The sequence below is a fragment of the Cherax quadricarinatus genome, chromosome 85, assembly GCF_038502225.1.
Source record: "Cherax quadricarinatus isolate ZL_2023a chromosome 85, ASM3850222v1, whole genome shotgun sequence".
In the NCBI taxonomy this organism is placed as follows: domain Eukaryota; kingdom Metazoa; phylum Arthropoda; class Malacostraca; order Decapoda; family Parastacidae; genus Cherax; species Cherax quadricarinatus.
In genome coordinates this window covers 6,402,483-6,416,263 of record NC_091376.1, presented here as the reverse complement: position 1 = coordinate 6,416,263, position 13,781 = coordinate 6,402,483, and the positions used below count along the sequence as shown (strand labels likewise).

General features: G+C 39.5%; 1 protein-coding gene across 1 annotated transcript in view; it reads left to right on the top strand.

The window, feature by feature from the left end:
• Positions 1-13,781, top strand: part of LOC138855205 (protein FAM50A) — a 58,815-nt gene that overhangs the window by 26,201 nt on the left and 18,833 nt on the right. The window contains exons 3-5 of the mRNA XM_070103239.1: positions 4,183-4,347; positions 12,092-12,346; positions 13,283-13,385. Coding sequence (XP_069959340.1) covers positions 4,183-4,347; positions 12,092-12,346; positions 13,283-13,385 — 523 coding nt within the window. The remainder of the gene's footprint in view (positions 1-4,182; positions 4,348-12,091; positions 12,347-13,282; positions 13,386-13,781) is intronic.

Below are 13,781 nucleotides of genomic sequence, written 5' to 3'. Positions count from 1 at the left end.
AGGGGTTGTTGAGGTGGTTTGGTCATTTAGAGAGAATGGATCAAAGTAGAATGACATGGAAAGCATATAAATCTATAGGGGAAGGAAGCAGGGGTAGGGGTCGTCCTCGAAAGGGTTGGAAAGAGGGGGTAAAGGATTTTTTGTGGGCAAGGGGCTTGGACTTCCAGCAAGCGTGCATGAGCGTGTTAGATAGGAGTGAATGGAGACGAATGATACTTGGGACCTGACGATCTGTTGGAGTGTGAGCAGGGTAATATTTAGTGAAGGGATTCAGGGAAACCGGTTATTTTCATATAGTCAGACTTGAGTCCTGGAAATGGAAAGCACAATGCCTGCACTTTAACCCTTTGACTGTTTCCGACGTATAAATACGTCTTACGAGCCAATGTTTCTGACGTATTTATACGCATAAATTCTAGCAGCTTCAAATCAAGCAGGAGAAAGCTGGTAGGCCCACATGTGAGAGAATGGGTCTCCATGGTCAGTGTGCACCATATAAAAAAAATCGGGGAGCCAGTGGTGCATTGTGGGAATGCCATTTCAGTTGTCCTTTTTCAGCATGTCTAGCGGTAAGAAATATGTGATTCCCCAGCAAATCTGGGACTCTTCTCTTCCCAAGTGATGCTCTAACACAGATGGAAGTGTCAGTGAAGATCAATTTCATGATTTGGAGGAGTTTGAGACCAAAAGCAATGGAGGAGGAGGAGGGAGAGGAGGGGAGGAAGAGGAGGAGGAGGAGGGAAGGAAGAGGAGGAGGAGGAGGAGGAGGAGGAGGAGAAGAGGAGGAGGAGGAGGAGGAAGAAGAAGATGTAATAATATTGTTCCCTTGAAGCAAGAAAAAAAAAAGTCCACCCCATGACAGTGACAAGATAAGGGGAGATAACATCTGATAAGAGCTGACTTTGATGAGCGTAAAGGAGGGTAATATTACATGACCATCGCCCTCCCTTTGTTTTTGCTGGTACACAAACATTTCTGTCTGTCTATTTGTCTGTCTGTCAAGCTCCCTGTCTGTCCATCTAGCTCTCTGTCTCAGAGAGAGCCACAAGACTGTGTCATCACGTTTACTCACATCTTCAAGCAGAGTATAGCACTTTGTCTGGATTTCTTGGGTTATCCTAGGTAATTTACACTATGTATACTTGTATTTATGTGTACCTGTGAGACAGAGATAGGCAGACAGATAGAAAGAGAGACAGATTGAAAGATATAGAATGAGGGAGAAAGATAATTAGATAGAATGGAGGAGGGGAAGCAGCATCCGACCCCATTGTTTTGACAGGAGGTAGGGGGAGTGACTAATGAGACAATATGTCACTTTGACAGCTGCCGACTTCTGACTCAAAACAATTATAAGCCACACACTCGCACACAAGACAAGGAGGAGGAGAAGGAGAAGGAGGAGAAGGAGAAGGAGAAGGAGGAGAAGGAGAAGGAGGAGAAGGAGGAGGAGGAGGAGGAGAAGGAGAAGGAGGAGGAGGAGGAGGAGGAGAAGGAGGAGGAGAAGAAGGAGGAGGAGAAGAAGGAGGAGGAGAAGGAGGAGGAGAAGGAGGAGGAGGAGAAGGAGAAGGAGAAGGAGGAGAAGGAGGAGGAGGAGAAGGAGGAGGAGAAGGAGAAGGAGAAGGAGGAGGAGGAGGAGAAGGAGGAGGAGGAGGAGAAGGAGGAGGAGGAGGATGATTGTTTGTTTGTTTTTGTAAACAAGTTTTGTAAACAATATATTGATAATTATGTTTGTGTGCTTATTGTGTTGTATACAACGAGTGTATATATATACATTGCACCTTACTTTGGTCTCATAGGCCACATAAGTTATGTGAAAAAATAAAATAGTGAAAAAAAACAAAAAACCTTCAATTACAAGTAAACTAAAGTTTACCGGGTGAGCGGCAGTCGCCGCTGTTGCCATACGCGGCTCATTTTCTGCAAACTTCACGGCTCTATATCTCGGTAAGTACCGATGGCAAATTTTTTTTTTTTTGGACTAAAACACTCAGAAAAATAATCTTAACATTTTCATAAGAAAAAATAATTTTTTTTTTTTTGAATATTTGGCGACATAGAATGACAGTTTCAGAGAGGGGCCTGAAACAGTCAAAGGGTTAAAGGAGGGATTTGGGATATTGGCAGTTTGGAGGGATATGTTGTGTATCTTTATACGTATATGCTTCTAAACTGTTGTATTCTGAGCACCTCTGCAAAAGCAGTGATAATGTGTGAGTGTGGTGAAAGTGTTGAATGATGATGAAAGTATTTTCTTTTAGGGGATTTTTTTTCTTTTTTTGGGTCACCCTGCCTCGGTGGGAGACGGCCGACTTGTTGAAAAAAAAAAAAAAAAGTCTACTATGAGACCTGGGAATTTTTCCTCTTTTTTTTGTGTTATTTGAGTATCACTGATTCTAATACAAGTACAGTGGATAATTCTTCATTCGAAATTCCAAAATTCAAAAGTTTTTCGATTGTTAAGATAGATTAGGTAAGATTCTTGTTTGGATTTTTAACCCCAAACTGTTAAGCCACCCAGGATAACCCAAGAAAGTCAGTGCAGCATTGAGTATTGTGTGTCTTATTTCCGGTGTGGTCTTTAAATGTTATCTCCAAGGATGATGTGCCACAAATGGATCAGTCAGGGCAGTTTGTTGTCAGTAGTAATTACTCACTGATTATTGTGTGTTTTATGCTCTGTGGTGTGAAGATATTGTTGAACATGTTGAAAAAGCCTATGGGTAATAGTGCAGTGACTTCACTTATACATGAGTGAGGTCATCTCCAGACAGTGGGAGTGCAATGGCTTCACTTATACATGAGTGAAGTAATCTCCAGACAGTGGGAGTGCAATGGCTTCACTTATACATGAGTGAAGTAATCTCCAGACAGTGGGAGTGCAGTGACTTCACTTATACACGAATGAAATCATCTCAAGACAGTGGAAGCGTAGTGGCCTCACCTATACATAAATGAAGTCATCTCAAGACAGTAGGAGTGCAGTGACTTTTTTTTATACACGAGTGAAGTCACCTCAAGACAGTGGAAGTGCAGTGAGACAAACATCAGTTATTGTCTTCTGAACATTAAAAGTCTACCTTGTCCAATTAAAAATCAGTATACCTTGTCGAGCACTATTTTTGTACAGAATTTGTGGAAATGAATGAAGCATTAAGAAGGGTTTCATTCAATGAGGTAGCATTGAGGCTAGTGAAAGGCTTAATCTAACCAATTACTCCTCCCCTTAGATTAAGCCTTTCATTCACCAGGTGCTATATGACCAGGGATATATACAGTGCCTGTGACTGGTTTCAAGGACTTTTCTATCAGGGACTGCCTTAAGGCCAGTACAGCTAGGTCTAGATTAATGTGAATAGTGAATCCCAACCATACATGGAAGAGGGTAAGGTACCTAGGGATTGGCAGAGAGCATGCATAGTTCCTTTGTATAAAGGCAAAGGGGACAAAAGAGAGTGTAAAAATTATAGGGGAATAAGTCTGTTGAGTATACCTGGTAAAGTACAGTGGACCCCCGCTTTACGATCAGCTCCCAGTGTGACCAATTATGTAAGTGTATTTATGTAAGTGCGTTTGTACGTGTATGTTTGGGGGTCTGAAATGGACTAATCTAATTCACAATATTCCTTATGGGAACAAATTCGTTCAGTACTGACACCTGAACATACTTCTGGAATGAAATAATATCGTAAACCGGGGGTCCACTGTATATGGTAGAGTTATTATTGATAAAATTATGAGTAAGATGGAGAGCAGGATAGCAGATCAACAAGGAGGCTTTAGGAAAGGTAGGGGGTGTGTAGACCAAGTGTTTTCAGTGAAACACATGAGTGAACAGTATTTAGATAAGGGTAAGGAGGTTTTTGTGGCATGTATGGATTTGGAAAAGGCATATGGTAGGGTGGATAGGGGGCAGTGTGGCAGATGTTGCAAATGTATGGAATAGGAGGTAGGTTATTGAAAGCGGTGAAAAGTTTTTCTTCCTTGAGCTGTTTATCAGCAAGTTTCATACCTGGAGAGGGTTTCGGGGGTCAACGCCCCCGCGGCCTGGTCTGTCACCATAGTACAAACTTTTTATATAATTTTTTAATACTGTCATTTTTGATGTCTTAGCAAAAAGAATGTATTTTCTGATATAAGTTTTTTATAAATATGCAGTACAATATTTATTTGGTCTTTCAGAGTTCTACAATTGGTTTAGTCACTTTAAATGAAATGAAGGCTAAGCAAGAAGATGTTGTCAAAGAGAGAGAAAAGGAACTAGCAAGAAAAAAGAAAGAACAAGAAAAATTGTTGAGAAAAGAAATTGAGGCCAAACAGGCCAAGAAAAAGGAACAGAGAGAGAAGGTTTGTTTTATATTACAAATATTTTGCCAGTAAAACACTGCAAAAAATTATCTTTTTAATTTAATATCACATACTTAGAGCCCACTGAGTATTTTCTCCATAAAATGAATTTGGTTAAAATTATAATTTTTGGTTTTATGAGATTCTGTAGACTCAAAAAAAAAAAAAAGTTGGAACTTTTTTTTTTTTTAATATTTTAATGCATCAAAAAGGTTTAGACAATCATAAACCAGTATACATATAGCTGGAAAATGGTATCAACAGATGTATTCCACTATACTGTAATTTTGACTTCTTCCCTGCACAATTTTGTTTATTTCCGTTTTTTGTTCATTTCCCCAAAAGGTTGGATCATCCAAAGAAGTAAAAACAACAATCATCACTTTAAATATTTTTGAAAGATAGAAATATGACAGTCTAATACTTTTTTTTTTTTCAACTAGTCGGCCGTCTCCCACCGAGGCAGGGTGACCCAAAAAGAAAATACTTTCATCTTCATTAAACACTTTCTCCTCACTCACACATAATCACTGTTTTTGCAGAGGTGCCCAGAATACAACAGTTTAGAAGTATATACATATAAAACATACATAATATATCCCTCCAAACTGCCAATATCCCAAACCCCTCCTTTAGAGTGCAGGCATTGTACTTCCCATTTCCAGGTCTCAAGTCCGGTTATATAAAATAACCGGTTTCCCGGAATCCCTTCACTAAATATTACCCTGCTCACACTCCAACAGCTCGTCAGGTCCCAAATACCATTCGTCTCAATTCACTCCTATCTAACATGCTCACTCACGCTTGCTGGAAGTCCAAACCCCTCGCCCACAACTCCTCTTTTACCCCCTTCCTCCAGCCTTTTCGAGGACGACCCCTACCCCACATTTCTTACCCTACAGATTTGTACGCTCTCCATGTCATTCTACTTTGATCCATTCTCTATAAATGACCAAACCACCTCAACAACCCCTCTTCAGCCCTCTGACTAATACTTTTATTAACTCCACACCTCCTCCTAATTTCCACACTCCGAATTTTCTGCATAATATTTGCACCACAGATTACCTTTAGACAGGACATCTCCACTCTCTCCAACCGCCTCCTTGCTGCTGCATTCACAACCCAAGCTTCACACCCGTATAAGAGTGTTGGTACTACTATACTTTCATACATTACCTTCTTTGCCTCCATAGATAACATTTTTTGCCTCCACATATACCTCAATGTACCACTTTCCTTTTTTCCTTCATCATTAACCCTTTCAGGGTCGACAGGCCCTCTCAGAGACTTGTTCTCAGGGTCGGCCAAATTTCAAAAAAAAAAAAAATATTTTTTATGAAAAGATATAGTATCTTTTCCCGATCATAATGACACCAAAAATATGAAATTTGATGGAAAACTTACGGAATTATGCTCTTGCGAAGTTAGCGGTCTCGACGATGTTTACGCATCGGCAGTTTTGCCCACTTTGAGCCCTATTTTCGGCCAATTCAGTGTACTTGTTGACAAAAATCATAACTATTTTGCTAGAACTCCATTTTTTCTATTGAATGAGTACAAGAAACCTCCCATTTACCGATTTCATCTATCCAATACAGTGGTTAGAATTTAGCAATTTTGCCAATTTCACACAAATTTCAAAAGATGCCAATTTCCAAATAGGGTCCAGAATAAACAAGAAACATTCCTGGCACTAAAATAACATTTCCTCTGTTCATTAGTCACGTCCCCATGCCCCTCTTACATTCTTTCGCTTTCCACTTTGAATTTTTATTCTTACAAAAAATAGAAGATTTACTGTTATGCAGACTACTGCATTGGTGTAGAAATGTTATAAATATTATCAGCGCACTTGTGAAAGAATATTAGACTCACCAGTTGATGTGTATTGGACGCATAGCATGATTTGTTTACTTTTGAACTTTGGTAAAAATCGAACATTTCTGCTAGTTTGAGCTCAATTTCAAGGTAGTTTTCTTTGTAAAACCAGTCAAAATCATCTCAATTTCTGTAATATGCCTTCCATTCTATAAAATGAGACCAAGAAAACTAGAATACAACAATAAATACCATACGAAAATACAGTGCAAAGTCGCTGTTTTAATCCAAAAACACGGTCAACTTTTTTTTTTCTCATTACACACTGTGTGCTTCAGGATTTTTTTATACCACGCACACTGACCACATAGACCCATTCTTTCATATGTAGGCCTACCAGCTTTCTCTCACTAGATTTGAGGGCGCTAGAATTTAGGCATACTAGTACGTCGAAAACCCTGGCTCGTAAGCCCTACTAGTATAGCCGAAACCCTGAAAGGGTTAATTATTAACCTCATCCTTCATCATCTGTGATTAACCTCATCCTTCATAAATCCATCCGCTGACATGTCAACTCCCAAATATCTGAAAACATTCACTTCTTCCATACTCCTCCTCCCCAATTTGATATCCAATTTTTCTTTATCTAAATCATTTGATACCCTCATCACCGTACTCTTTTCTATGTTCACTTTCAACTTTCTACCTTTACACACACTCCCAAATTCGTGCACTAACCTACCTTTGCAATTTTTCTTTAGAATCTCCCATAAGCACAGTATCCCATAAGCACAGCAAAAAGTAACTGTGTCACTTCCCATTTAGTATTTAATTCCCCATAGTTTAATCCCACCCCTCTCCCGAACACCCTAGCATTTACTTCTTTTACAACCCCATCTATAAATATATTAAACAACCATGGTGACATTACACATCCCTGTCTAAGACCTACTTTTACCGGGAAGTAGTCTCCCTCTCTTCTACACACCCTAACCTGAGCCTCACTGTCCTCATAAAAACTCTTTACAGCATTTAGCAACTTACCACCTATTCCATACACTTGCAACATCTGCCACATTGCTCCCCTATCCACTCTATCATATGCCTTTTTTAAATCCATAAATGCAATAAAAATTTGCCTACCTTTATCTAAAAACTGTTCACATATAAGCTTCAATGTAAACACTTGATCTACACATCCCCTACCCACTCTGAAACCTCCTTGCTCCTACATTCTGTCTTACCTCTAATTCTTTCATAAACAAGCTAGATAACAGGGATATCTTGCTACTCCTACTTACACTTTGGTCACACTTCACAGACACAGCCGACTTGTTGAAAAAAAAAAAAAAAAAAAAAAATATACATACATCTCCGCCAATCCCTAGGTACCTTCCCCTCTTTCATACATTTATTAAACAAAAGTACCAACCACTCCAACACTATATATCCCCCTGCTTTTAACATTTCTGTCATGATCCCATCAGTTCCAGCTGCTTTACCCCCTTTCATTCTACGTAATGCCTCACGTACCTCCACCACACTTACATTCTGCTCTTCTTCACTCCTAAAAGATGGTATACCTCCCTGGCCAATGCATGAAATTACCGCCTCCCTTTCTTCCTCAACATTTAAAAGTTCCTCAAAATATTCTCTCCATCTACCTAATACCTCCCTCTCCCCATCTACTAACTCCCCTACTCTGTTTTTAACTGACAAATCCATACTTTCCCTAGGCTTTTTTAACTTGTTTAACTCACTCCAAAATTTTTTCTTATTTTCATTAAAATTTCTTGACAGTGCCTCTCCCACTCTTTCATCTGCTCTCCTTTTGCACTCTCTCACCACTCTCTTCACCTTTCTTTTACTCTCCATATACTCTGCTCTTCTTATAACACTTCTGCTTTGTAAAAACCTCTCGTAAGCTACCTTTTTCTCTTTTATCACACCCTTTACTTCATCATTCCACCAATCACTCCTCTTTCCTCCTGCCCCCACCCTCCTATGACCACAAACTTCTGCCCCACATTCTAATACTGCATTTTTAAAACTATTCCAACCCTCTTCAACCCCCCCACTACTCATCTTTGCACTAGCCCACCTTTCTGCCAATAGTCGCTTATATCTCGCCCGAACTTCCTCCTCCCTTAGTTTATACACTTTCACCTCCCTCTTACTTGTTGTTGCCACCTTCCTCTTTTCCCATCTACCTCTTACTCTAACTGTAGCTACAACTAAATAATGATCCGATATATCAGTTGCCCCTCTGTAAACATGTACATCCTGGAGCCTACCCATCAACCTTTTATCCACCAATACATAATCTAACAAACTACTTTCATTACGTGCTACATCATACCTTGTATATTTATTTATCCTCTTTTTCATAAAACATTTATTACTTATTACCAAATTTCTTTCTACACATAGCTCAATTAAAGGCTCCCCATTTACATTTACCCCTGGCACCCCAAATTTACCTACAACTCCCTCCATAATATTTTTACCCACTTTAGCATTGAAATCCCCAACCACCATTACTCTCACACTTGATTCAAAACTCCCCATGCATTCACTCAACATTTCCCAGAATCTCTCTCTCTCTCCTCTACACTTCTCTCTTCTCCAGGTGCATACACGCTTACTATAACCCACTTTTCACATCCAATCTTTATTTTACTCCACATAATCCTTGAATTTATACATTTGTAGTCCCTCTTTTCCTGCCATAGCTTATCCTTCAACATTATTGCTACTCCTTCTTAGCTCTAACTCTATTTGAAACCCCTGACCTAATCCCATTTAGTGAATGAGTTTGAGAATGTGTGTAAAGGTAGAAAGTTGAAAGTGAACATAGAAAAGAGTAAGGTGATGAGGGTATCAAATGATTTAGATAAAGAAAAATTGGATATCAAATTGGGGAGGAGGAGTATGGAAGAAGTGAATGTTTTCAGATACTTGGGAGTTGAAGTGTCGGCAGATGGATTTATGAAGGATGAGGTTAATCATAGAATTGATGAGGGAAACAAGGTGAGTGGTGCGTTGAGGTATATGTGGAGTCAAAAAACGTTATCTATGGAGGCAAAGAAGGGAATGTATAAAAGTATAGTAGTACCAACACTCTTATATGGATGTGAAGCTTGGGTGGTAAATGCAGCAGCGAGGAGACGGTTGGAGGCAGTGGAGATGTCCTGTCTAAGGGCAATGTGTGGTGTAAATATTATGCAGAAAATTCGGAGTGTGAAAATTAGGAGAAGGTGTGGAGTTAATAAAAGCATTAGTCAGAGGGCAGAAGAGGGGTTGTTGAGGTGGTTTGGTCATATAGAGAGAATGGATCAAAGTAGAATGACATGGAAAGCATATAAATCTATAGGGGAAGGAAAGAGGGGTAGGGGTCGTCCTCGAAAGGGTTGGAAAGAGGGGGTAAAGGAGGTTTTGTGGGCGAGGGGCTTGGACTTCCAGCAAGCATGCATGAGCGTGTTAGATAGGAGTGAATGGAGACGAATGATACTTGGGACCTGACGATCTGTTGGAGTGTGAGCAGGGTAATATTTAGTGAAGGGATTCAGGGAAATCGGTTATTTTCATATAGTCGGACATGAGTCCTGGAAATGGGAAGTACAATGCCTGCACTTTAAAGGAGGGGTTTGGGATATTGGCAGTTTGGAGGGATATGTTGTGTATCTTTATATGTATATGCTTCTAAGCTGTTCTATTCTGAGCACCTCTGCAAAAGCAGTGATAATGTGTGAGTGTGGTGAAAGTGTTGAATGATGATGAAAGTATTTTCTTTTTGGGGATTTTCTTTCTTTTTTTTTGGGTCACCCTGCCTCGGTGGGAGACGACCGACTTGTTGAAAAAAAAACAAAAAAAAAACATACATCTAGGTTTTTCTCCTTTTTCTAAATAGCTCTTGTTCTCTTTATTTCTTCTATTGTCCATGGGGAAGTGGAAAAGAATCTTTCCTCCGTAAGCCATGCGTGTCGTATGATACGACTAAAATGCCGGGAGCAATGGGCTAGTAACCCCTTCTCCTGTAAACATTTATGGATTTGGAAAAGGTGTATGACAGGGTGGATAGGGGGGCAATGTGGCAGATGTTGCAGGTGTATGGTATAGGAGGTAGGTTACTGAAAGCAGTGAAGAGTTTTTACGAAGAAATGAGGCTCAAGTTAGAGTATGTAGGAAAGAGGGAGATTATTTCCCAGTAAAAGTAGGCCTTAGACAAGGATGTGTGATGTCACCGTGGTTGTTTAATATATTTATAGATGGGGTTGTAAGAGAAGTAAATGCGAGGGTCTTGGCAAGAGGCGTGGAGTTAAAAGATAAAGAATCACACATAAAGTGGGAGTTGTCACAGTTGCTCTTTGCTGATGACACTGTGCTCTTGGGAGATTCTGAAGAGAAGTTGCAGAGGTTGGTGGATGAATTTGGTAGGGTATGTAAAAGAAGAAAATTAAAAGTGAATACAGGAAAGAGTAAGGTTATGAGGATAAAAAGATTAGGTGATGAAAGATTGGATATCAGATTGGAGAGAGAGAGTATGGAGGAGGTGAATGTTTTCAGATATTTGGGAGTGGACGTGTCAGCGGATGGGTCTATGAAAGATGAGGTGAATCATAGAACTGATGAGGGGAAAAGGGTGAGCAGTGCACTTAGGAGTCTGTGGAGACAAAGAACTTTGTCCTTGGAGGCAAAGAGGGGAATGTATGAGAGTATAGTTTTACCAACGCTCTTATATGGGTGTGAAGCATGGGTGATGAATGTTGCAGCGAGGAGAAGGCTGGAGGCAGTGGAGATGTCATGTCTGAGGGCAATGTGTGGTGTGAATATAATGCAGAGAATTCGTAGTTTGGAAGTTAGGAGGAGGTTTGGGATTGCCAAAACTGTTGTCCAGAGGGCTGAGGAAGGGTTGTTGAGGTGGTTCGGACAAGTAGAGAGAATGGAGCGAAACAGAATGACTTCAAGAGTGTATCAGTCTGTAGTGGAAGGAAGGCGGGGTAGGGGTCGGCCTAGGAAAGGTTGGAGGGAGGGGGTAAAGGAGGTTTTGTGTGCAAGGGGCTTGGACTTCCAGCGGGCACGCGTGAGCGTGTTTGATAGGAGCGAATGGAGACAAATGGTCTTTAATACTTGACGTGCTGTTGGAGTGTGAGCAAAGTAACATTTATGAAGGGGTTCAGGGAAACCGGCAGGCCGGACTTGAGTCCTGGATGTGGGAAATACAGTGCCTGCACTCTGAAGGAGGGGTGTTAATGTTGCAGTTTAAAAAGTGTAGTGTAAAGCACCCTTCTGGCAAGACAGTGATGGAGCGAATGATGGTGAAAGTTTTTCTTTTTCGGGCCACCCTGCCTTGGTGGGAATCGGCCAGTGTGTTAATAATAAAAAAAAATAACCCTACCTAATTCAGTCTAATACCTATACACCTAAAATTGTATTATTGTAAATTTTTTTTATTTTTTTTTTTTCAACAAGTCGGTCATCTCCCACTGAGGCAGGGTGACCCAAAAAGAAAGAAAATCCCCTAAAAGAAAATACTTTCATCATCATTCAACACTTTCACCTCACTCATACATGATCATTGTCTTTGCAGAGGCGCTCAGATACGACAGTTTAGAAGTCCCTCCAAACTGTCAGTATCCCAGACTCCTCCTTTAAAGTGTACTTCCCATTTCGAGGACTCAAGTCCAGCTAAATCTAATTTAGTTTTGCTACCTCTACTATAAATTTTTCTAATTATAATTTTTACTAGCTCTTTTTTATAATAATAGACAATTAAAATTTACCACTTTCTTTGTGCTTAACAATATTTTATTACATGTAAACTACAGTTTGTATACTACACAGATAATTTGTAAAATAACACAGTATAATGGCATGAGAAACTTTTATTATAATTAAAAATTTTGTTTGAAATCTTTCACAGATTGCTAAGCTTAGTTTTTGCCCTGATGATGAAGAGGAGGATGAAGAGGAAGAGAAAACAGAGGAGGAGGAGGAAAAGAAGGACGAGGAGAAGGTGGAGGAGCAGGAAGAAGAGGAGGAAGAGGAGGAGGTTTCTGAAACTAATGGAAATGATAAGGATTTTAAGATGGTTAAAAATCCCGATGTTGACACCAGTTTTTTACCCGACAGAGACAGAGAAGATGCTGAAAATAGGCTCCGAGAAGAACTACGACAGGTAATAAGAGGATTTGCCAAACACCAATCTTGTGTTTGCTAAAACTTATCTTTTGTTGAATTGATGTGCATTAAAATACAGGTCAAATACATCAATACTGTATTAATTTTAACAACTCAAAGAAGCACAGCCTAACACAAGTATTACCATAAGATATTCTTAACCCTTAAACGGTCCAAATAGATCGACATTCAAATCCGTAGTGCTCCAAAAGTAGATCTATGTTTTTTTTACATATTTTCAAATATAACAAAAAAAATGTAGATAAAAGTTTTTTTTAAACATTTTCAAATGTAAAAAAAAGAAAAGATGTACATTTTTTTACATACTTTCAAATGTTGAAAAAACGTTTATATACCATACCCCCGGCCGGGATTGAACCCGCGGTCATAGAGTCTCAAAACTCCAGCCCGTCGCGTTAGCGTTATTTGCAATCGTGTCATTACGATTTCTTAAGTCAACGTTTATATACGTTTGGACCGTTTAAGGGTTAATAAGTCTTCATCAAGGATAGTCACTCCTGAGTTTAGGGCTCTTGTTGGAGTTCATATTCATGCTACAATTTTTTTTTAACACATCAACCATTTGCCACTAAGGCAAGGTGACCCAAAAAAAAGCACTTCTGTCATTATTCGCTCCATCACTATCCTGCCAGAGGCATGCCAGTACTGCAGTTAAAAAACTGTAGTATATCTCTACCCCCTCCTTCAAAGTGAAGGCTACAATTATATTTATTTTAATCCCTTGGAATTCGCTAACTTCAGTTATTTAGATTACATATATTTTTTTAGGAGTGTCCCTCGAATAAACTTAAATACTGTATACGTGTCACTCCCAGATGTCTCAGTGTATGAATCATACTGCTTGATGTATGCAGGAAACAATCAGTTTACAGGAAATTTTCCTATAAGCTGATTTTTTTTTTATATATTTTAGGAATGGGTAGCAAAACAAGAAGCCATGAAGAATGAGGAAATTGAGATTACCTTCAGTTACTGGGATGGTTCAGGTCACAGACGATCTGTACGGATGAAGAAAGGTAAGAACCAGTTATGCAAATACAAGTATAAAATTTTATTTCTATTTTTTTAATACACCAGCCATTTCCCACCAAGGTAGGGTGGCTCAGAAAAGAAGAAACACTTTCACCATAATTCACTCCATCACTGTCTTGTCAGTGGTGCACCAATACTACCATTCAAAAAATTTATCTCATCAGAGTGTGAAACTGAGGTGCTAGTAACCCCTTCTCCTGTATACATTACTAAATTTTAAAAAGTGAAACTTTCATTTTTCTTTTTAGGTCACTTTACCTCAGTGGGATGCAGCCAGTTCGTTGAAAAAAAAAACTGGTGTGAAATTGTGGTTTACATGTAATAAAACAGTGTTAGGCACAAGAAACCACCAGTATGCATTGCATTTGGGTGATGCATTG